This window comes from Ursus arctos, unplaced genomic scaffold, assembly GCF_023065955.2.
Source record: "Ursus arctos isolate Adak ecotype North America unplaced genomic scaffold, UrsArc2.0 scaffold_22, whole genome shotgun sequence".
NCBI lineage: Eukaryota > Metazoa > Chordata > Mammalia > Carnivora > Ursidae > Ursus > Ursus arctos.
The window spans coordinates 850,799-876,496 of record NW_026622897.1 but is presented as its reverse complement, the minus strand read 5'-3'; the positions used below and the strand labels follow the sequence as shown (position 1 = coordinate 876,496).

At 43.7% G+C, this 25,698-nt stretch overlaps 1 protein-coding gene across 1 annotated transcript in view; it reads left to right on the top strand.

Annotated features, from left to right (window-relative positions):
* The window catches only part of MMP20 (matrix metallopeptidase 20), a 45,625-nt gene extending 20,317 nt beyond the window's left edge, over window positions 1-25,308 (top strand). Inside the window, exons 7-10 of the mRNA XM_026505900.3 lie at window positions 5,181-5,317; window positions 6,215-6,371; window positions 24,172-24,275; window positions 25,208-25,308. Coding sequence (XP_026361685.3) covers window positions 5,181-5,317; window positions 6,215-6,371; window positions 24,172-24,275; window positions 25,208-25,308 — 499 coding nt within the window. The remainder of the gene's footprint in view (window positions 1-5,180; window positions 5,318-6,214; window positions 6,372-24,171; window positions 24,276-25,207) is intronic.
* The last annotated feature ends 390 nt before the right edge of the window (window positions 25,309-25,698 follow it).

Sequence of the window (25,698 nt, the reverse complement as noted above, 5' to 3'; positions counted from 1 at the left end):
GAGGCTCATGGATTTTAGAAGCTCCCACGCGGAGGAGGCAGGTAAAGATCTGAAAACAGACTCTAATAATACTAACTGATGTTTCACAATCGCTCACAACGTGCTGAGTCTTGCGCGTGTTACAGATACTCATTTGATCCAGCGTTACTTCCCCAGCTGTAGCTTTAACCCACTTGGCATTGGAGACAGGATCCCTTCATGGAGCTTTCCCAAACGGATCAGCAGTGCAGGGCGCCGGGGTGGCTCCGTCGGCTGAGCATCCGACTCTTGACTTCGGCTCAGGTTGTGATCTCAGGGTCGTGGGATTGAGCCCCGCGTCGGGCTCCAGGCCGCGTGTGGAGGCTGTTTGAGGTTCTCCTCTCCTTCTGCCCCTCCCCCTGCTCATGCACACTCTCTCTTTCTGTCTCCCTCTCGAATAAATAAATAAATCCTCAAAGTGATCAATCTGGAAAGGGATGCTGGGACCATCAGACTGAGGACTGAAGAACAGGGACAGAGTGGCCAGGACGATTTACGTGTGTCATTTCAGAGGAGTCACGAGGGGGGGTCCAGGTCCAGGGAGTGAGTGGAAATGGTGATACAGACCATTCACCTGAGAGCCGTGTTAGTGACAAAGAGAGGTTCGTTAGGATCACAGCTGGAACGGGCAGCAGGGTCTGAGGAGGAGTTTCCAAAACTGGAAACTACCTGGACATGTTGGGAGACAGGACTAGGAGCGGTGGAGAGACGGAAGTGCAAGGCGCTGGGGGAAGGAGGAACAGTACATCCGTCACTCCTACTCCGGGACAGGACTCCGGGATCTGGCATTTGGAGGGTCCACAGGATTGAGCAAAGCGCACACTGAGGGGGACATCGTCCTCCTTCGGTCTCCTGGGGACGTGTCTCCGCTGGTTGTAAGACTGCATCACGAAAAGTCAACAAGCGGCAGTGTATTACTTAGACGGAGTCTGGGTTATATATTAAGAATTCAGACAAGGAGGCAGAGGGTGTGTTACGATCCTTGATTCGTTTGCTCTCCTCTGAGCTCCTTCCTCCTGGCTAGGTTTGGGGCCCTTCACAGGTTATGGCTTCTGCACATGGGCGTCCCCGGGATCCTCCAGTGGGAGAAACACGAGGTGCAGCTCTGACTATTTTTAAGCACCACTACGTTTGGGTTTTTAATTCTGCGAGCTGTGTTTCTCTGGGGCTCAATGAAATGAGTGACAGGTTTGATTTCTTGGCCTCCAAAGCCTTCTGACCTAAGCAGCCCTGGTTGGTGAGCCCCCAGAATGAGTGCGTGTCAGCCAAGACTGCGAGTGTTTGTACTTCACGGTTTCCACTGACAAAACTTTTATGTCAGTGAGGCACATTTGGAAAGACACTTAGTGCTTTGGTAAACTCTAAGTCTTACCGATCATCGGTAGAATGAAAACATGTCTTTCTGCAGAGTATCTACGAATTATTGTAAGAGTAGTCGAGAGCTTATAAACATTTTCAGATGCATTGTCTGAATTCCTCCTTCGAAGTATTAGCACACACATTATTAGTATTCCCACTTTTATTTGAAAGAAGGAAACCAAGTCTCAAAAATTGAGTGACTCACACAAGGCCACACATCCAATGATAACACCAGGCTTCGAGCTCCTAGCGAGAGATAAGCAGCAAGAAGAGAGATCCCTCCTCCCCCTGAAACTAAGGAGCGGAATGAGCGAGAACAGAGTCCAGGAGAGTAAAGGGTTGAAGACCATGAACCGTGAAGGTCCCCCCTCGGCTCCTGCCGAATCCCCCGACGGTCCAGCAACGAGGGGGTGACGGGCTCCTTACACAGGTGGGGGGTGAAGATGGTTGGGGACAACACAGGAAGAACAGAAGTTGGGCAAATGTGGGTCACATCCCCTGGTGTGCCGGGCGCCCCGTAAGCCAGAGGACAGGAAGACAGATAATGATGAGGCTGCCCCAGGTGAAGGCTACCAGGGAACTAATCTCAAACTTGAATAAGCTGCTGTTCTTTGAGAAAAGAGATAGAAAATTTCAGAGAATATGAAAATCAGTAATCTTATGAGTTCCTCTCACTCCCTGGCACCCATTCATTGAGCCAACGAGTATTTATTGAGCCCTGACTGTGTGCCAGGAGCAGCGATGGCTCCTGGGAGCGTGGAGATAAACAGCACAGCTAAACATCTAATCAGCAGATCCCTACCATCAAGAGGCACCATTGTCTCGCCCTCCTTATCAAAGATCAGCTGACAGACCTCCGATAAAGTGCTCACGGATCTCCATGACCCATTGACCCATTCCCACACACCCCGCAGCTGCTCTCTTCCAATACGTTCACAGATTGGTTTTCTTTTTACTTATTTTTTACATCCATTTACAGATGTATTAGGAGGTTACGAGCTATACTTGGGGTTTTGGGTCAATTTTAACCCATTTATGTTTGTAATCTATAGCGCCAAGCTTGTAAATGCTCTGGGTATGTTCATTACCCACCACTAGTATTGAAAATTTTCATGATTACAATTTCTTCTGGAATCTGTGCTACGTTCCGTAAGTGATGGACAGTTTTTTCTTCTACCTTGTGGGCACAGTTTATACATTTTAATACATCATAACACTGTTTAAACCAGGGTTCCTTGACTTTGGCAGTACTGATATTCTGAGGCAGACCAGTCTTTGTTGGGTTGGGTTGTCCCAGGCACTGGGACACGTTGAGTGGCCTCCCTGGCTGGCTTCTCCCGCTGGAGGCCAACAGCACTGACCACTCCCGGTGATGACAAGCACGACTGTCAGCAAACATGGCCAAATGTCTCTGGGGGCACAAAATCACTCTTGGCTCAGAATGACCACTCCACTTCCCCTTAGTCCTCACAGTTCCTGCCATGTCTTAACTCAGGGTTGATTTGGAAAGGAATTTTAGATTCTACGATGTGTGCAAAGTTCCAAAAGTACACTTCCGGTGTGCAGGAGCTCTTAATCACGACGTCTTCCCAGCTCTCCTACTGGGTGGTGCGGGACATCCACGCCCTAACTGCCAGTGAAAGAAAGGGCTTGCATTTGCCTAGAGCCACCTTTTGATTTTTAAATGAAAAATGAAAGCAAGTATTTCCCCGCGTTCGGGTGCCCGAGGTGAAAGCGGCTGGAAGTCGCCGTACCTCATCAGAGACGTGATTCAGATAGGGCCTCGCCTGCCGCCTTCCTCACCCCACCATCACAGCCCCTGAAATGCAGCTCGGTGCCTGGGTCAGCATCCAGCGCAGTGACAGGAAGAGTCAGCATTTCACAACCATGTATTGAATTAAGTGAAAGACACTTGCTTATGGATTTCTCATCAGGTTCCCAATTAATGCATTGTTATCAAAAATCAGATGGCAGGCTGTGGACACGATGCGCTTATCTGTTTTCGTTACCCAGATCTGCGGGGTTCCCCAGACCGGTGCTCATGTTGTGGTGGCAGAGAGGAAGGAGAAGGGGCAAGCGGTCCCTCACGCCTTCAGAAAAGCCTAGATCTGACGAACGGGGTCGAGCTATGAACAAGGAAAGCGGAGATAACAAGGCGGGATGAACAAGGGGATGGGATCAGGTGGAAATGATTATTGAGACAGCTGCCTTCGAAGCCGGCTCTGTCTGCCCCTAACCGCCACATGACCTTTGGGCCCACCAGCCTTCCTGAGCCTCGGTGTTTCATCCGTTAACACAGACATTCTAGAGCAGGCTGTGAAGCGTAGGGTGTGGGACGGGCCAGCACACCTGCCACGGACGCCTGCCACCCCGTGTATCGTGCATGGTGGGTGCCCAGTCAGCGGGTGGGTGAGGCCTGGGCAAATTATAATGTTTAGAGTGGACAGTATCTAGCTCTATGGCACTTCATGGTTTCTAATCACTTTCCTGTGCATTCTGTCCTTGGATCCTCGGAATGACCTCCTGAGACAGGGTAGATATTATTATTTGCATCTAAGAGATCAGTAAGACTGAGCTTGGAGGTGCCGGTCAGAGTTAGAGCTCAAGCCTACGTCTCCTAAAGCATGGCGGTCATGATGCCGCGTAGGGCACGAAGACATGTCTCTCTCAATAAAGCTCTTTCAAATTCATCGTCCGCTTACAAGGCCCCACCTGGGACACCTTCCCCAAAACCCTGAATGTGGTGGAATTTCCCTCCTGCGGGGTATGCTCTGTGTTCACATCCTAAACTTGACTGTGTAGCACTGGTCCTGTCTGATTGTAATCCTAACTGCCTAATCACGCACCTGTCTGCACTCCTGGGCTCTAAGCTCCCTGAGGCAGGACTGGGTCTCGTTCAGTGTCTCATCTACCACAGTCCCTGCTGACAGGCACTCCGTAAATATTTGCTAGATTAACTGAACAGGAAAACTCAACGTAAGATTGATGAGTTCCTACAGTAACTACCCAGAAAATTAAATGTCGAAATTCATTATAGTTTCCCTATCCACAAATTATTTTAATGTATAGAGTCTACTTTCTACAGAGTCAAGTAAACTTGTATTTTATAAAAATGATTTTCACTTCCAAAATTCAAAATGGACCCCATTTACATTGACTATTTCACCCCAATACCCTTATGATACTGCCACCGTTTTTTGGAAATAATTTTGGATGAGTGGAGGGATGAATTGCTAAAACTTGAGTTAATCTGTGTGTACCAGATTTTCTGTTAACTAGCCATCCATTTCAAGGATAGAAGCACTTTCAATAGATAAGTATTCAATAGATAACTTTCGATATAACTGATAACTGTTAATGTTCTTGCCAGCTTCGTTGGGAATAATTCCCAACCACAAAAGTTTGGTGCAATTGTCATACTCATAACGTCCCAGGATGGTATGTTATCTTTGTGAGAATTCAGTTTTTGAAAGATCAGAATGGGAAGAGGACATTTATATCAAGGGATCCTGGGACTGGAAGGGGCACAGCTTAAATGTGTGAAACACAGCTTAACTCCTGGCTGGATCCTTCCGTGTTTTGAACGTCCTTATGTAAGTGAAGGAAAGGGGATTGCAGGGAGGCGCAAAGAGCAAAAGGGAAAAGAACTGTATACTAAGGTCAAACACTTACGCTCTCCTTAAAAACGAGGCAAGGGCAGGAGGCGTTGAGAAACGGCCCCTGAAGTGTGGCTTGCAGAACACGCCGTTCCCCGTCCCACACAGGATCTAAACCAACCCTCGCTCTCGTGGATTGTCCCGCAGGATTTTCTGGCGTCGGCAAGTTCACGTGATGGCGGGGATCCGACCCAGCACCATCACCAGCTCCTTCCCCCAGCTTATGTCCAACGTGGACGCGGCTTACGAAGTGGCCGACAGGGGCACCGCTTACTTCTTCAAAGGTACCCTACGGATCCGTGGGGGGCAGGATGGCAGGCGCGGCGCCCCACGTGCTGGCAACGTCTAGCACTGGCAGCGCTGGGTCGGGGACCGTGGCACGCGCTCCGGGCGCCCCTTCTCAGGTCGGCATGAAATGCCGCTCTGCTGTACCGTAAGAACGGCAGCAAGGGCCACGACTCTCACAGTGTTCTCAGAGCCAGGGACACCGCGCTCAGTGACAGCACCCCGGGGCTACAGACCCGGTCCCCGCCCCTCAAGGTGGCATGGCGTACCCTACCGAGAGCCTCTAGTCCACAAAAGCCAACACGGAACCCCATGTGAGGAGAATGATGCTCCCAAGCAGCGGGAGTGGAAAGACACCTGCGACTCTGGGAGGTGGGCGCAGTGTCAGCCTCTGGCTCCAGCCCTTTTCTATTAGAGTGACTGGGAATGATCTAACTGCTCTGACCGACCTCAAAGACGGGACAGTGGCTGGCCAACGGGCGCTGTCCGAGAGGTGGCACCTGTCCGTTTTAGCGTATTTTTCTTGAAGCTGAGGGATGAAGGTCCAAGGCTAGCCCTAGCTTGCACATCACAGCATTTGTGTATCGCATGCCCCTTCTCTCCCACGCTCATATATGAGACTCAAATGAGGTTATACACATGAAAAGTATCTTGAAAAAAGTTACTGTGTGAAATTTAAGGCACAGCTGTATCAAAATTAGTGCTTTCCTAAGGCATCACTGGAGATGTTTGCCTCCAGAGTAGTTTTCATTGTATAAAAGCTTATATATTGGGTTACAGCCATGGCAACTCTCCCATAAACTACTCCCACTTGGGATCCTGCCTAGAAATCCTCAAGAGTGAAGTCCACTGCCGAGTGGTACAGAGTTTTTGTAAACTCTGATTTCTGTTTTCAGGCCCCCACTACTGGATAACAAGAGGATTCCAAATGCAAGGTCCTCCTCGAACTATTTATGACTTTGGCTTCCCAAGGTATGTCCAGCGAATAGATGCTGCCGTCTATCTCAAGGATGTGCAGAAGACCCTTTTCTTTGTGGGAGATGAATACTACAGGTATGGCTTTTCTCCTTTTGATTGTCCAGATGTATTCAATGGGAAGAAAAAATCCTTTTGCAGAAAAGAGTGCAAAGCAAGTTTGCAAGAGGCCCATTGACTCCTCTTGGCCATTGGGGTGCCATTTACTCATGGTCGACATGGTCTCTAAGTTAGGAAGCCACCCAAATAAGTGAAGCATTCATTCATGAATCCCATCATTTGCTCTCTAGCACACGAAACATCGTAATCCTTCATGCGTTTATTAACTGGAGCTCCAGTGGCCTAAGAGTAGACACAGCTTCCCCAAATACATTGCTAGCCACAGGGAATGCCTCGGGGCAGAACTGACTCCCTGTTATGTGGATACCAATGAATCCCAGAATACTCTGATTTTGTGCAAAATGGATGTGGTCATGACTGTGGGGCTCTTTGAAGGAAAGTTCTGCTGAAAGAAAAAAAGCCCTTACTGCTAAGTCCTTTCATCAGACCCAGAACATGAAGACTCTTCTTACCCAAAGTGGATACATACACAGTCATCCTGCCCATCTTGCAGACCTGAGTTAGGTGCCATCTGTCATCGCCGTGCCCAGGGTCACACCACATCCCACCTGCTGGGTTTCTGTCCTTAACTGACTCATGTGAAGGGTGAGAAAGCTCTGCCTCTGCACGCCTCCCCCCTACTCCCAGCTCTCACGTCCACTGTGTTTGCTCATCTGAACCTCAGAAGAGAGAAGTAAAACAAACAGATTCTAAGCATTTGGCTATGCTACATACTTTAGGTCCATGATAGGATCTGGTTGGAAGCAGGAGAGTGCCCAACTTTGGTCCAAGGGCTTTCGTTTTATTTTATGTCAGTTATTTATGTTTCTATTTTAATTCCAGTTAGTTAACATACAGTGCTGTTAGCTTCAGGTGTATGATAGAGCGAATCAACACTTCCATACATCAGCCCGTGCTCATCATGACAGGTGCACACCTTCGTCCCTATCACCTGTTTCCCCATCCTCCCGCCCACCTCCTCTCTGGTCACCATTGGTGTGTTCTCTGGAGTTCAGAGTCTGTTTTTTGGTTTGTCTCTTTCTTTCTTGTTTGTTTTGTTTCTTAAATTCCACATATGTGCAAAATCATGGTATTTCTCTTTCTCTCACTTATTTCACTTAGCATTATACCCCCTAGCTCCATCCACATCGCTGCAAATGGCAAGATTTCATTCTTTTTGATGGCTGAGTAGTAATCCATTGTATATATGAACCAAGTCTTCTTTACCCATTCATCTGTCAATGGACATCTGGGCTCTTTCCATAATTTGGCTATTGTTGACAATGCTGCTATAAACATCAGGGTGCATGTACCCCTTCAAATTCATATTTTTGTGTCCTTTGGGTAAATACCTAGTGGTGCAATTTCTGGATTTTAGAATAGCTCTAATTTTAACTGCTTGAGGAACCTCCATACTGTTTTCCAGAGTGGCTGTACCAGTTTGCATTCCCACCAACAGTGTCAGACGGTTCCCCTTCCTCTGCCTCCTTGCCAACACCTGTTGTTTCCCGTGTTGCTAATTTTAGCCGTACTGACAGCTGTGAGGGGGTGTCTCATGTGGTTCTGATCTGTATTCCCTGACGGGAGTGCTGTGGAGCATCTTCTCATGTGTCTGTTGGCATCTGGATGTCTTTTCTGGAAAAATGTCTATTCGTGTCTTCTGCCCATTTTTTCATTGGATTACTCATTTTTGGGGTATGGAGTTTAATAAGTTCTTTATATATTTTGGATACTAACCCTTTATCAGTATTTGCAAATATCTTCTCCCATTCCATAGGTTACCTTTTAGTTTTATTGATTGTTTCCCTCTCTGTGCAGAAGCTTTTAATTTTGAAGAAGTCCCAGTAGTTTATTTTTGCTTTTATTTCCCTTGCTTCTGGAGACATTTCTAGCAAGAAGTTGCTATGGCTTATGTCAAAGAGGTTGCTGCCTGTGTTCTCCACTAGGATCTTGATGGTTTCCTGTCTCATATTTAGGTCTTTCATCCATTTTGAATTTATTTTTATGTATGGTCAAAGAAGGTGGTCCAGTTTCATTCTTCTACACGTGGCTGTCCAATTTTCCCAACACCATTTGTTGAAGAGACCATCTTTTTTCCGTTGGATATTCTTTCCTGCTTTGTCGAAGATTAGTTAATACATAGTTGTGCGTCTGTTTCTGGGTTTTCCTATTCTGTTCTATTGATCTATGTGTCTATTTTTGTGCCAGTAACATCCTGTTTTAATTACTATAGTTTCATAATATAGCCTGAAGTCCAGAATTATGACACCTCCAGCTTTGCTTTTTTTTTTTTTTCAAAGTTGCTTCGGCTATTCGGGGTCTTTGTTCAAGCTCTGTTTTAAAAAAAATGCTGTTGATACTTGGATAGGGATTGCATTAATTAATTTTGGTCAGAAAGACATTTTAATATTTGTTCTTCTAATCCATGAGCATGGAATGTTTTTCCATTTCTTTGTGTCTTCAATTTCTTTCATCAGTGTTTTATAGTTTTCAGAATACAGGTCTTTCAACTTCTTAGGTAGATTCCTAGGTATCTTATTGTTTTTGGTGCTATTGAAAATGGGATAAATTCCTTAATTTCTCTTTCTCTTTCCGTAGAAATACAACAGATTTGTGTACACTGATTTTGTATCCTGCGACTTTACTGAATTCATTTATCAGGTCTAGCAGTTTTTTGGTGGAGTCTTTTGGGTTTTCTATATATAGCATCATGTTGTCTGCAAACAGTGAAAGTTTGACTTCTTCCTTGCCAACCTGGATGAACTTTATTTCTTTTTGTTGTCTCATTGCTGAGGCCAGGACTTCCAGTACTGTGTTAAACAACAGTGGTGAAGGGCACCAGGTGGCTCAGTCAGTTAAGCGTTCAACTCTTCATTTTGGCTCAGGTCGTGATATCGGTCATGAGATTGAGCCCCACATTGGGCTCCATGCTCAACGGAGAATCTGCTCAAGATTCTCTCTCCCTCTCCATGTGCCCCTCCCCCTAGAATAAATAAAATCTTTAATTAAAAAAATAACAGCAGTGAAAGTGCACATCTGTTCCTGACCATAGAGAAAAAGCGCTGTTTTCCCCACTGAGGATGATATTAGCTGTGGGTTCTTCATATGTGGGCTTTAGGATGTTGAGGTATGTTTCCTCTATCCCTGCTTTGTTGAGGGTTTTTCTCATGAATGGATGTTGTACTTTGTCAAGTGATTCTTCTGCATCTATTGAGAGGATCATATAGTTCTTATCCTTTCTTTTATTAATATAGTTTATCACACTGATTGATTTGAGAATACTGAGCCATCCTTGCAGCCCAGGAATAAATGCCACTTGATCGTGTTGATTGTGGTGAATAATTTTTTTAACATACTGTTGGATTCGACTTGCAGTATTTTATTGAGAATTTTTACATCCATGTTCATCAGGGATATTAACCTGTAGTTCTCTTCTTTGGTGGGGTCTTTATCTGGTTTGATATCAGTAATGTTGGCCTCATAGAATAAAATTGGAAGTTTTCCTTCCTTTTCTGTTTTTTTAGAACAGTTTGAGAAGAATGGGTATTAAGTCTTCTTTCAATGTTCGGTAGAATCCCCCTGTGAACCCATCTAGTCCTGGACTTTTGTTTGTTGGGGGATTTTTGATTACTGATTCCATTTCTTTGCTGGTTATCAATCTGTTCAAGTTTCGTATTTCCTCCTGTTTCAGTTTTGGTAATTTATGTTTCTAGGAATTTATCCATTTCTTCCAGGTTGTCCAATTTGTTGGCATATGGTTTTTCACAATATTCTCTTACAATTGTTTGTGTTTCTGTGGTGTTGGTTGTGATCTTTTCTCTCTTATTTGTAATTCTATTTATTTGGGTCCTTTCTCTTTTCTTTTGGTAAGTCTGTCTAGAGATTTATTAATTTTTTCAAAGAACCAGCTCCTGGTTTTATTGATCTTTTCTATTGTTTTTTTACTTTCTCTATCATTTATTTCTGCCCGAATCTTGATTATTTCCCTCCTTCTGCTGGCTTTAATCCTCTTGTTCTTCCCCCAGCCCCTTTAGATGCAGATTAGGTTGTGTATTTGAGATTTTTCGTGCTTCAGGAGGTAGACCGGTATTGTTATATGCTTTCCTCTTAGAACCGCCTTTGCTGCAGCCCAGAGGTTTTGGACCATTGTGCATTCACTTTCATTTGTTTCCATGTATTTTTAAAATTTCTTCCTTTGATTTCCTGGTTGACCCATTCATTGTTTAGTAGGATGTTCTCTAATCTCCATGTATTTGTGGTCTTTCCAATTTTTTTCTTGTGATAGACTTCAAGTTGTGTAGTGTTGTGGTCTGAAAAGATGCATGGTATGATCTCGATCTTTTTGTACTTGTTGAGGCCTGATTTGTGACCCAATGTGATCTATTCTAGAGAATGTCCCATGTGTACTCGAGGAGAATGTGTATCTGCTGTTTTAGGATGAAATGCTCTGAAGATATCTGTGAAGTCCATCTGGTCCAGTGTATCATTCAAAGCCATTGTTTCCTTGCTGATTTTCTGCTTAGATGATCTGTCCATTGCTGTGAGTAGGATGTTAACGTCCCCTACTATTATTGTATTATTATCAATGAGTTTCTTCATGTTTATTAATTGATTTATATATTTGGAGGCTCCCCCAAGTTGAGGGCATAAATATTTACAGTTGTTATATCTTCTCATTGTATTGTCCCCTTGATGGTTATATAGTGCCTTTCTTCATCTCTTGTTACAGTCTTTGTTTTAAAGTCTAGTTTGTCTGATATAAGTACTGCTATCCTGGCTTTCTTTTGCATGAGGGATGGTTCTCCATCCCTTACTTTCAATCTGCAGAAGTCTTTAGGTCTAAAAGGAGTCCCTTGTAGGCAGCATATAGCTGGGTCTTATTTTTTTTTACCCATTCTGACACCCTATGTCTTTTGATTGGAGCAGTTAGTCCATTTACAGTCAGAGTAATTATTGATAGATATTTTATTTGGTGCCATTTTATTACTTGTTTTGTGATTGTTTCTGGAGATTTGCTCTGATCCTTGCTTTGTCACTTTCATGTTTTGCTGATTTTCTTTAGTGGTATATTTGGGTTTCTTTCTCCTTATTCTTCATGTTTGTTAGTGACTGTGATTTTTGGTCACCATTAGGTTTGTGTATAACCTCTCGGGCGTACAGCAGTCCATATTAGGTGGATGGTCATTTAAGTTTGAACCATTCTTTTCTCCTCTCCTCCCCATGTTTTAGGTATATGTTACTGTATTTTATGTTCTTTCTCTGTGAGTTGCTTGGCTGATTATTTACAAAAAATATTCATTTTTACTGCTTTTGTGTTTCCTGCCTTTATACTGTCACTTTTGGTCTCTCCTTTCCACTCAAAGAGGCCCCTTCGATATTTCTTGCAGGGCTGGTTTAGTGGTCATGAACTCCTTCAGTTTTTGTTTGTCTGGGAAACCCCAACTCTCCTTCTGTTCTGAATCATAGCTTTACTGGCATATCACCTATTTTCATAACTACTTCTATGGCATAAAATAAATTCGTAAGTAAGTACGCGTGATCTTCTTCCACCTGACTGGTATCTTCTCCAGTCTGGCACTGAGGAAACAATATACCTGGAGAACAGATCTTTTGTGAAAAGGAAAATTTATTTCATAGAAATGAATGCCCAACAAACGTAGACCCTGCTGACTCCAGGCCACTGAGAGCCCTGGGAGCATTGCTCAGAGTATCATGTGGTGTCCTGACTTGTCACTTCCAGTCCAATGATTAAACCACTAAGCCAGCTATTTTTCTTTCAGAACTTCCTCTCTGGCTTCCTGATGGTAATTCATTTACTAAGTTCCTATGGCTGTTGGGCAGATTCCCCCAAGTCTTTCTTTAAGATAAGGTGGCTGTAATTACAGTGCTGACATACAGGAAGATAGGTATTGAGAAACCCAACTCCCATTGTGGATTTTCAGAGAATGAGACTGAAAGATGCACGTATAAGCATGTGTGTGGGAGTGTGAGGGCATTTATGTTATGATTATTCAGTTAATTTCTCAAAGGTTGCTCACAGCCTGACTCTCACTGGGGGGATTATCCACTGTCCCATTATTTCAGTTCTGCTTTCATTGCCTGGTCTTTGGACTAATCTACCATCCACCAGCAAAGCATGCGCCTCCAGCCGGGCGGAAGTGAGGCTTAGCAGCCAACACAGGAGGCTTGATGACAGGTTTTTAATTCTCTGTAAATGTAAGTTGGGGAGGGAGAGCGTCTCTGATTTTAACGAGGCCTGATGCCCCCCCTGAGGAAATCACAACACACCTTTACAAACAAGTTTCTGTGAGTGTCTATTAAGGAAAAGTCTTAGTGATCTGGATAAAACAGATTCATTAAAAAGTTGGTCCAAGAGATTAACTCAAATATCAAAGACTCATTTTGATATTAAAGGAAGGAAACCACAGTAGGCACTTTTAAAATTAACCTTCCCAGATTCTAGAGAGCGGTAAGCGAGTAACATGTGTAGACACACGAGCACAGAGCCTGGCACCTAGTAGGTGCTCAAATAGAGTCACTGTTCAGGAATCGTAGGAACTCATACGTAATCAACAAACACCTGCTTCAAAAGTTGTGGTGATTAACAAACGATCATTTCAACCTCAATAATTCTCTGAGCAGCAATCCAGTCAAAGAGCCGCGCAAAGGGAATTTCCTTTTGAAAGACGGAAGGCCCCAACATTGCACGGAAACTCCTGCTTTTGGCAAAGCATAGACAGTCCCTTTACCAGAGAGGGTCCTCTGTCGTACGTACTCCAACACACTGGTTTCTACTCTAAAGAATAAGGTGAACGGCCTCGATCTACAGCTTAGAAGTTCAGAAAAGGCTGTTGTTAGCCACTCCATTCACGAAGCCCTCCCCTGCAAACTCCACACCCCCGTTTTAGCAGAGCCTCACATGTAGGACATCTTACTATCCCATGAAGCCATGTGCTGCTTAGAAATTATGTTCAGCTGTTGGTAAGAGACCCGCAAGTAACTGTAGCTGAAACGCATAAAGGTCTGTTTCTCCCATATGCGTAACACGTCCGAAGTTTAACAGACTTAGAGCTGACACGGCGAGTCCACGGTCACTAGTGACCCAAGTTCCTTCTAACATTTTGCTCCGCTGTTAACATGTAGATGCCACTCTCGTGTTGCCCTAAGACTCGAGTGGCCAGTGAAGTCTCGGTCATTACATCCTGTTCTAAACAGGAAGAAGGAGGAAATGGGAGGAAAAACCAAAGGAGACAGATGTTCTGTCAGTGAACCAGATGGCCGTACTCAAAGACACACAAGGCCAGAGTTATAGACCAAGAATTCGACTGACAACGTATTAGGACTTACTTCCCTTAGTTGTTCCTCACGACCTTCTTCGGTCCTCACGTGAGTTCAGTCTGTGACACAATGACGTGTCGACGGAACCAGTTTAGTGAGTGATGGGCCATGGGGAAACTATTGAAGACCTTCCCCCACTGAGGCTGAGGGTTGTCTTGGGACCAGGGTGGTTCGGGCTCTAGGAGTGAGAGCCCACATGTTGGTGCAGTGGTGACGCCCAGGGGAGCAGCCACAGAGAACTACAAGGTGAAATCCGAGGGGAGCTCTACCATGCTGACAGCACCACGCTGGCGCCACACGTGCTACATGATGTGCTGCTTAAGCTTCAACAAGGGCTTCTTCCCCGTACGTCCATTGGCTTTTGCTCCTCCCTTTCCTCTTCCTGGCAGGCCCAAACAACCCAGCCAGTTTTTCTTTCTTTACACGACTTCCATTGCCTTTGGCTAATTTCTCCCTGTAGATATTCTCTCTTGCTTACCAACAGCAGAGCAGTAGCTCTACCAGGGAGTTCCTGGGGACTGGGGGTGCCAACAACTCCATCATCCTTGGAGGTAGTCAGTGTTCTCTGAATTTTGTATAAAGTGACGTCCAAATCTATGAGCCCCAGCCCCTTTCCATCCCTAAGTCACTCTTTCTATGCAGACAGACTGGAGGCATGATTGATGCAAAGTAGGACACATTCTCTCCCGCCTGGATGCCCCAAGTATACTGAAAATTGATCTGTTTATTTAAAGATTTTATAGTTGGTCACCATAGAGAAATAAGTAGTAGGTAATAAAAATAAGAAAGATGACTAGAGTTCAAAATCTTCTTTCTTAATCTTAAATTTTTAACTGCATTACCAAACTACCACTTTCAATCTATGTATATTGGGCATGATTATGTGTCAGGCTCTGTACTAGGACCTTAACACTCAGGAGAGAGCACAGAGTTTGCTGCCTGGGAGTGTGGGCAGGAGTAACGGAGTGCTCACCTCAACTCTCACAGCCATCATCGGGCAACATGGATTGCCTTTCTGTTTTGGTTTAATCATCTTCAAAAAGGAGGCAGAAAGAGCATCTGCTTCATTGGGCTGTGGGAATGGATGAGAAAACTGTGAGACGCCCATCACATGATAAATAGTCAGTTCGCAGTGGGGCTACCCACGCTCAACAAGGCCTACAGTTGAAAGTACCTGCACAAGGAAATAATTAAGAGCAGTCAAGTGCGACAGGTGCCCTGAGACAAGACTGGATGGAGATCAGTGGGGCAAAGCAAAGAGGAAATGGCCAACACTAGTAAAGATATCAAGAAAGAACCCCCGGAGGAAGTGAGGACTGCTCTTCATCTTGAGAAGGGAGTAGGAATTTCCCAGGCAGGAGACAGGAGGGCGGTGTGGCTTCCAGGCAGACACAGCAGTTGAAGCAAAGGCACTGGGGCATGAAATAACGTGTGTATGTGGGGAAACTTCAAGAGTTCAGCAGGATAGCAGCGTGGGCTAGAATGAGAGACGTGGCCCAGGGAGAAGCAGGATGTCAATGATGAAGTGCCTATACCTTTCCAGGGAGACCAGTGTGAATTTATAGAAAAAGAGGGATATCTTTAAGTGTCCTAAATAAGCAAGTAATCCAGGCAGGTTTGTGTTGTAAAAATATCCCTCCAAGAGCAGTGTGACAAGATGGGAAGTCGGCTAAACCGGAGAGGCCAGAAAGTTGTGGGCAACATCTGCAAAGTGCTCAAAGAAAAAGCTCTCAACAAAGAATCCTACATTCAGCTAAACTATCTCAAAAATGAGTCCAAAGAAGACATTCCCAGATAGACAATAACTAAGAGAATCTGTTGCTAGCATACCTGCCTTACAAGAAATACTAGAGAAAGTTCTTCAGGATGAAAGCAAGTGCCCCTAGACAGTAATTTGAATCCACATTAAAAAACAAAACAAAACAAAAACAAACAAAAAAACAAAAACAGAGCACCAGTAAATGTAACTATGTAATCATGAAAGATAGTATAAAGATATGTTTCCTCCCTTTCCTTCTCTTACCTCATTTTAAAATTAACTATTTGAAACTGCATATATGTAGGTTTATTATTCATATATATAAAATTATACCATTGGGCCTATAACATTCAGAAACATAATCTTTTGTCAGCACATAATAACAGCACAAATGAACTGGGTGTAAGGAAAACAGTATTAAGCTAGGGAAATGATATCAAATGCTAACTCAGATTCACAGGAAAAGCAAAAGAAAACAGAAATGATAAATAAGAAGTTTAATATATCAAAAACTATAAATATATACTTTCTCTCCTTCCTTCTCTCAGCTTCTTAAGAAGACAGATATTAAAATTGTATAAAATAGTAATTAGAGCAATGTATGTTGGGGGTTTGTAACATAGACAGATGTAATATGTATAAAAACAACACCATCAAAGGAAGGGACAAGAAATAGACTTGATAGGAGTAATGTTTCTAGGTCTCCCTGGAATTAAGTTAGTTTAAATCTGCAGCAGTTTCTGGTAAGTTAAGGAATATATGATATGCTCCCTAGCAACCACTAAGGAAATCACTTTTTAAAAATGTCATGACAAAATAATGAAAGAAATTAAAATGGTACATTGGAAAATTTTCAGTAATGCAAAAGAGAGCATTAAGGAGGAAAAAAAGGAACCAAAAAGACATGAGACATGTAGAAAACAGAAGGTAAAGTGGCAGATATAGATCCAATAATATCAATAATACTAAATGTGAATGGATTAAACAGTATAACCAATGACAGAGATTATTAGACTGGATTAAAAAAAAAAAAGAAACCAAGACCCATCTCTTTGCTATCTATAGGAGACACATTTTATATTCAAAGATACAGAGAGATTGAAAGTAAAAGGATGGAAAAAATATCTATCACGCAAACAGCAACCATAAGAAATCTAGAGTGGCTTTGCTAATATCAGGCAAAACAGACTTTAAAATAAAAAGGGTTACTAGGGATTCAGAGGAACATTTTTTAGTGATAAAAGAGTTAGTCTACCAAGAAGATTAAACAACTCAGCAACAGACACTCAAAATGCATGAAGCCAAAACAAGAACAAACAAACAAAAAAAAAAAAACTGACAGAAATGAAGGGAGAAGACAACAACTGAATAATAGTATTTGGAAACTTCAATACCTCACTTTCAATAATGAATAGAGCAACTAGACAACAAGATGTATAAGGAACAGAAGCCATGACGAGCACTATAAACCAATGAGACCTAACAGGTGTATATAGAACACTTCACACATTCTTCTCAGGTGCTTATGGTGCATTGCCCAGAAGAGGTAACAGGCTAGGCCACCACACATGTCTCCATAAATTTAAAACAACTGAAATCATACAAAATATCTTTCCTGATCACAATGAAACGAAGTTACCAATCAACATCAGAGGGAAAACTGGAAAATTTACAAACATATGGAAATGAACGTACTCTAAAACAACCCATGTGTCAAAGAGGAAATCACGAGAGAAATTAGAAAATACTTAAAGATGAATGAAAATGGAAACCCAGTATTTGAGAACATACGGTTGCAGTGAAAGCAGTACCCAGGGAAATTTATGTCTCTAAATGCCCATTATAAAAAGATCTCAAGTCAATAACCTAACCTTCTACCCAAGACACTGGGTAAAAAAAGCCAATGAATCCTAAGGCAAGTGGAAAGAAGGAAATTATAAAGATATGGTGGAAATAAATGAAGTAGAGAATATTATAAGCAATTTGAGAAAATCAACAAAACTAAGTTTTGATCTTTGAAAAGATCAACAAAATTGACAGATTTCTCACTGGGTTGACCTAGTTAAAAAGGGAAGACTCAGATCACTAAAATCAGAAATGAAAAAGGGAACATGACTACCAAACTTACAGAAATTAAATGGACAATAAAGGAGCCCTATGAATACCTGTATGCCAGTAAATTTGATAAATGAGCTGAAGTGACAAATTCCTGGAAAGATACAAGATGATGAAGCTGAGTCAAGAAGAAAGAGCTGAATTGACCTATAACAAATGAAAAGGTTTTATTCATAACCAAAAAAATTATCCATGAAGAAAAGCCCAGGCCTACATGCCTCAGTAGTGAATTCTACCAAAACATTTAAAGAGGAATTAATGCCAATTTTTCACAAACTCCTCTAAAACACAGAAGAGGAGGGCCATTCCTCAACTCATTTACGAGGACAGCATTACCCTGATACCAAAACCAGACGAAGGCATCACAAGAAAATAAAACTTCAGAGCAGTATCTTTTGTGAATATGGATGCACAAACCCTCCAAAACTAGCAGACCAAACCCAGCAGCACATAAAAGGGACTACACACCGTGACTAAGTGGTCTCCCCAGGCATATAAGGTTGGTTTAGCTTCTGAAAATCAATTAATGTAATACACTATATCAATAGAATAAAAAACAAAAGCCATATGATCATCTCAATTAATGCAGGAAAAGCCTTTGACAAAATCCAAATCTGTTGCAAAATAAAAACTACTAAACAAACTAGAAACAAAAGGACACTTTCTCAACCTGATGAAAGGTGTCTATGAAAACCCACAGCTGATCTCATACTCAGTGGTGAAAGCCTGGATGCCTTCCCCCTAAAATCAGCAACAAGACAAAAATTTTCACTCTCACCACTTCTATTCAACATTATACTGGAGGTTCCAACCAGGGCAATTAAGCAAGAATGAATAAAATAAAAGGCATTCAGACTGGAAAGGAAGTAAAACCACTTTTATGTCATGTGGTTTTTTTATATAGAAAAGCCTAAGGATTTCTCTAAAAAAAAACCTATTAGAACTAGTAAGTTCAGTAAATATGCAGAGTAGGAGTTCAGTATGCAAAAATCAATTTTACTTCCATACACTTCAATGAATAATCCAAAAATGAAGAAAATAATTCCACTTATTATAGTATCAAAAAGAAAAATACTATTTAGAAATAAATTTAACAGAAGAAGTGGAAAACTTTTAGCCTGAAAACTACAAAACCCTGTTGAAAGAAATTGAACGATCTAAATGGAAAGACATCTCGTGTCCTTGGATAAGAAGACTTAAATTTTTTTTTAAGATCTTATTTATTTGAGAGAGAGAGAGAGCATGAGCACAGGGGAGGGGCAGAGGGAGAAGCAGACTCCTGCTGAGCAGGGAGCCCCATGAGGGACTCGATCCCAGGACCCCTGGATCATGACCTCAGCGGAAGGCAGATGCTTAACTGACTGAGCCACCCAGGAGCCCCAAGCCTTAATGTTTCCTAGATGACAATACTCTCCAAATTGGTCTACAGGACTCAACGCAATCCCTATCAGAATACCATTGGTTTCTTTGTAGAAATTGACAAGCCGATCTTAAATTCGTATGGAAACTCACAGGACCCAGAATAACCAAAATATCTCGAAAAAGAGGAACAAAGTTGGAGGACTCAGACTTCCCAATCTCAAAACTTACTACGAAGCAATAGTAATCAAGACAATGTGATACGAACATGAAGATAGACATATAGATGAATCAAACTGACAGTCCAGAAATAAACGCACATATCTATGGTCAGCTGATTTCTGACAAAGATGCTGAGGCTGTTCAATGGGGAAAGAATAAAATGAAGAAGTAAAGCAGAAAGAAAGGAATACGCAAGAGTTCTGTTTTGTACACGTGGACTTTGACACTCTAGTGAAACCCAAGAATGGAAATGTCCAGAGAGTTCTCTATTCAGGTCTTGAACTCGCAGAATTCAGGCTGGCAACACAAATTTGCTTTCATCAAACAATCGGCTGGTAACTGAGGCCATCGCTACTTTTCAGCACTGTAACATAGTCTTGTTTCAGAATCCTCGTAGGCAGGGTTCCTAACCTGCATCTGGGATAGTACGGGGCAGCTTCTCACTCTTCTCCCCTCCCATCCCTGACCACTCGCCCTCTCTAGTGCAGATCACAAAGGCCCCGTCCTCCCTGAAAGCCATGTAGTTCCCAGCTAGAAGTCGATTATGAATCTCAAAGGGGATTCTGGGTTTCTATTTTACTAGAAAGGTCTCCTTGAAGAAACTTCCTGAAAACATATATTTTAGATACCTTATCAGTAATTCCCCTTTTTGCCATCCTTTCTCACATTTTCCTTAAGCATCCTTTCACAGACACAACTCCCCATTTGGTAATTCAAAGGAGGCAGGATGGGGTCAGTTTTGCCACTGATGTATGATAGAAATCATCGTAATTGACACACCAGAAATGCCTAACAAATCTAAATTCGGAGCATAAGATTAAACTATATGCAGGCACTTTACCAAAATACTCCCCAAGCCCTTAGATGACCAAAGTGGAGAGTAAGATAATATATCTGAAAAAAAAAAAAACACTTTACATCGATGGCACTATGACATTGCCAGTAAAGGTTAACTGCAAGTAATGATTCCTGTAATATTTATTCCCACTAATCAATATCCAATGATGAAACAGAAGCCCATAAAGGAAATAAACATTTTACTTGGTATTTAGGTTTTTCACAAACAAGACCTCGGTCAGGAGAAAAGGCATGCAATGATTTCTGCAGGTCCCTCGTATAGAGTAGAGGCCCAATAAAAATGTGTTTCTTTCCTTAACATTCTAATCCAGCCAGTATTTATCGATGGCTTATTGTGTGTTAGGAATCCTGCTGAGTATTTCCTCACGTTCTCTCATTCTCCTATCGGCCTTCACAATAATCTTGAGAGGTAGGCATTCCTCTCTCCGTGAAACAGTCAAAAACATTACATCTCAGAGAGCTACGTCATTAGCTTCGGGTCACCCAGCTCACGAGCGGCCCATCAGAGGCTGCGTTTCACACCCTCCGAGTCCAGATCCCGAGGCCTTCGCCGTCCACCACACACAGTCTTCTTCATTCTTTTCGCCATGTATTTGCCATTGATCGAATACCCACACTCGTGACTCTCACCCTGTCTTTTGACTTCCTTTTCTATTATCCTCCACAAAATCTGCCACAGAACAGTGGACCTTCTCAATCCTGATCCCTTCTTGGCGGTGTTCTGGACTAACTCCACATTGTCCAGCCCTCCTTTCTCCGCCTCTTCTCAACCTTGCCTCTGCTACAGAATGCTATCCAGAGGAGGTGTGTTGAAAGATCAGGTAAAGATTAAACTCCTTGATGACTGGAGCTCAGATCAAATCACGAAGTTTACTCACGCTCCTACTAGCCAGTTAATGGTTCTTGGAGCCCTGGGTGTGTCTATGCACCAGGCACGTGTGTGCGTGTGTGCGTACTTGTGTGTAAACTGCCTCTCGCCCTCATGACCACTGTTTTCCAGGTAAGGAAGCTGGAGCTCAGGGCACTTTCCCCAGATTTCAGAGCCCGGAGATAACAGAGTCAGCTCAAACCCAGGGCCGCCTGACCGTCTGCTCTTTGCTCTATAACAGAAATCCTCAAATATCAGTCCACAAACCAAGGGCTAGATTATCACAAAGTTTCCACCAATCCATAGCAAAATAAAAACAGAATGATATTATAAATGTAGGGGGTGTAGTCTAGGTCAGTATAAAGGTAAATTATTGGCAAGAACCATCTTTTACGTTGAGATTATGTCCTTTCTGCCTGTTTGGTGTTAAATTTTTTTTTCTTTGTGAAATGATAATGAAAATAGGTGGTAATTTTTTGTTTTGATGGCTTGATGGTAATGTCCTTACTTGGTACCATGAAAAATAGGTAACTCTAGGGTAGCTTCGTGGGTCCCATCTACAGAACGTCTACCAAAAAGGTCCAAATGAAATATTTCTATGTTGCCAGCTAATCCCAAAATGACGATTGGTGTTTCATACCGATACTTTGAAATAGACTGTGTCAAGAGTAATACTCTTTAGAAAGCAGTTACAAGGTAAGCAAAGGGCAGAGAGGAGGCTAGCCCACGGGGCGTGGGTCTGTTAAACACGTAAGTGATAGAAGGAGTAGAGAAAAGAAACAGTGATTTCACAATTTCCCCAAGCATTTTGCCTGGGTCTTTATAAATGTGATTAAGAATTAAAATTCCCAGGTAGACATTGCTTCTCTAAAATTTCTCCTGAAAAAATTTTTTTCAAGATTATATTTATTTTATTTATTAGAGGGGGGGAGGCAGAGGGAAAGAATCTCCAGCAGACGCCCCGCTGAGTGCAGAACCCGACTCCGGACTTGATCTCAAGACTCTGATATCATGACCTGAGCTGAAATCAAGAGTCAGAGGCTTGACCGACAGTGCCACCCAGGTGCCTTATGAAACATTTTTTGTATAAATATTATTACCTCCGTTATCCTCTGAACACGTGTATATGAGATTTTAGGTGTCACCGCCCACCTTAGTAAACTAAGCAGACGGATAAAAGAGAAAGATCTTTCTTCCATATCTTCCTATTGGATCAATAGTCACTATTCTCTCTTTGAAACATACTCCTGTATTTAAACTGTTTTGCTGTTCTCAAGAAAAAAGATATCTGTGCTGTCCTTTGACCCTTTCCAGTCCTCCATATCCAATTTAAAGAAGACCGCAGACGCCCACTTGTAACAGTCTCCCTACAGGGATTCTTTAATCAGTCACTTGCTGGGAACTGAGAACACATTTTAAAACAATATAAATGGTGATTACGTTCTCACAATCCCTCCCAAATGTTTGCTTACCATGCACAAAGGTAAGGCACAGCCCTAGTTTAAAATCTGAGCGTCAGTCCTCCGTTCAGAGCAGAGAGAGGACAGTGGAGACCTGAAAGCCAGGCCACCGTTCTCCCTGAGCACAGAGGTCTCGAGCTCCAGCCCCTCCCTCCACGCTGTCCTGGACACCTGCAGGGCCGCCGTCACTTTGCCCTCTCCTCTGCACCGCCCCCCCAAATACTGAAGCTTTGGAATTATCGTCCTCACTCTCCCCCACCAAAGCTTCCGTTTTACTACAACTGTCTCAGGGAAGCAAGAGAAGAAAGCAGCCTAGCTAACAAAGGTTAATATGTAAACAATTTTTAATAAGGGACTCCAGATTTCAGACACTGCAAGGAGGCGAGCGTAAGAGGTGCAGGCCGTGGGGGAGCCACTGCGCCCGGGACGGTCCTTTTCTCCCATCCAGTTTTTCCTGATTCCACTCCTGAGACGTCGCAATCACTCAGATGACATAGTTGCCCGTCCCACACGCTGTATTGGCATTTCTGATGACAGGAAACAGAGGGAATGACTTCCATCTCTGTCTGTGCTACAGTGACTCGCAGAGCTCGGTTTTCCCCTTGCCCCGCTGGAAGGTTCTAATGACCCTCCTGAAAAGGGCATCTGGCACAGTTGGCGCCCACTCCTGTCCTCCGCACTCCCCAAGCAGCTCACCCCGCTAGTCACGCGGGCCCGACACTTCTTTGCTAACATGCAGTCCCGCTCAGGGTCAAGAGGGATCTGTCCCCAGCCTGTGCGGTCACGGCCTCATGAGCGGAGGTGGGTGTCCGCGGCTGCAGGAAACGGCTCAGGGCTCCAGGCACAGCACACACTGTCTGACCTTTTGGTGGGAAACGAGTGGGGTGTTCACCCTGGGAATGTCCCCGCAGGGGGCTCTGTGCCGATGAAGAAGGAATTTCCTCACACTTGAGACGAAGTCGGCCTGACTGCCTACGTGCTGAGCCCACACCAGTCGTGCTGAGTCACACAAGTCACAGTTTGTACACGGGGCAGCGGGGGTCGCGAGACAGGCACTGAACGTTCCTCTGAGTTGTCACTGCAGGCGCTGCCGATCCAGAAAGAGACCTGATCTGTTTGCTCAGTTGTACAATCTTTCCAGGAAACAAAAGCAATTTAATTCCATTCACCTAATTTCAAAGGCAGAGGCTCAGCTGTCCGAGATTTTCTTGCTACTTATCTTTACCTACTGACTGTTCGCATATGTGTTTATTCATTCCTTGTGTGTGGTGTGTCCAATCCCTCCTCCACAGACACACAGCAAAGGAGCCCGTGAGTGAGAGCCCCTGTGACAGGCTTTCAACTGATTCTTGGATGAGAATCCAAGCCCAGAAATTCTTACAGGGAGTGCGTGCGGGATCATGGCAACAGTAAATAAAGCAGTAAAAATATATGTAGAGTTCCTTTTGAAAGGCAACATACCGTTTTTAATTATAGGATCATGTTTCTATAATATATAGAATAATTCTAAGACTAATTCTAGGCATATATCTATTTATAGACTATTTAGAGCAAATGAGCAGTCCTTGAATCTCAGGGACTTGGGAGAGAAGTGACACGGCATGTGGGTGCGTGTACACATGTGTGCATCTGTGTGTGCGTGCACGTGTGTGATGAAGAGAGGCACAGAAAGACACACAGACACGCATCTGAAGTAAGCCACAAGTCAGCCCTGGCTACTGATGCCCGACTAGCACCATGTCACCTACAATTGATAAAAACGTCTTATTAACATTATTTATGGGATAATACCTCTTCCAGCTACGATGAGCGGAAAAGGAAAATGGAGAAAGACTACCCGAAGAACACCGAGGAGGAATTCTCGGGGGTTAGCGGCCAAATCGACGCGGCTGTGGAACTAAACGGTGAGCACGTCCACCGAAAACTTTCTTTGTGGAAGAAGGAATCTGGGCTCTGCGTTACATATGACAAAACAGGTTTCCAGAAGGGAGTTCTTGGTCCTGAGTCCCTTATAAATTTAGCGAACCAGACCAACTATTGGGAAGAGTATAAAATGTCTGCCATTGAGACTGCGCATAGCGAGTTCTGGAAGTACAGCTTCAGTCCAAAAGTCGTACACCTTAAAGCTCACCCGGCCAAGACGGCCTCTTTCCTCTTGAAAATGCACATGCCCTCAACGTGCCCAGAGCCTTTCCCCATCACCTCACCCCACTCCTGAAATTTAACACACAGCAGGGAACGCTGAACTGAACTTAACAGGCTCGAGTCAATGGGGCTGAATCTTGTGGACCAGTCAACACATTCTTCCTGAGCCTAGAGCACAGAGCTGGACTCCGTTCAGAAATTCAAAGAGAGTTCCAGACACGTTCTCTGCTCTTGTGGAATGGCTGATAACTCTGGGAAGTGCCCCTCCGTCCAGCACAGATTACAGTACTGCCATACAGGACAGTCTATGACAGACCTCACAGCGAGAGGTGAGCTGAGAAAAGAAAGACGAGAACTGGCATCCACAGTTGGAGTTTGCACGGTGGGACTTCAGCTGAGTTTTAGGGACTGGCTAGAGGTTTGGGTAGGGAGAGGAGGGGGGATTCCCCAGAGGGAGCAGAGGCACAAACACAGCTGAGCCACACCTGCTGGGTGAGCACCACCGGGAGAAAGGTGAGCAGGACCGAGAAGTCGGAGGTGCTGGGTCCTAGGGCTCCGTGAGAGCCGGGCTCGGGAAGGCACCTGCCACCTGGCACGTCCCCAGCCCCCCTGTGGGGCCACCTACAAACCCTCCCTTTGTGGATCTGTAAGTCATTTTCAGTAACGATATTTTCAACTTTGTCTCTTTTAGGCTACATTTACTTCTTTTCAGGACCAAAAGCGTACAAGTACGATACAGAGAAGGAAGATGTGGTCAGTGTGCTGAAATCTAGCTCCTGGATTGGTTGCTGAACAGAAAGGTCTACTGTTTTCTGGGGAGTGAACACGACCACAAGCAGCTGGTCCCTGGACCGCAAGGACTGAAGCAGAATGTAGGATAGGGATTCTTCCCACCGCCTTCGACCCGAAGGCCAACTTAGAGTTCATTGAAAATAATTACGCTTCTAAATTTTTTCATGGTTGCAGATTCATAATTCTAATATAAGTGGGCAATTTCTGCATGGTCAACTTCACATAAAATCAGAACCACAATGCTCTTTTCTGTGAGACGCCCACTGCTTTGTTTTTTTCCTTACCCAATATACAGAAGCAAATTGATAAATTTGGTTTTTATTTCCAAGAAGAAGCCTATCTGTGGATTCCCCAACATGTATTATAATTCTTTTTAATAGGAAACGTCAT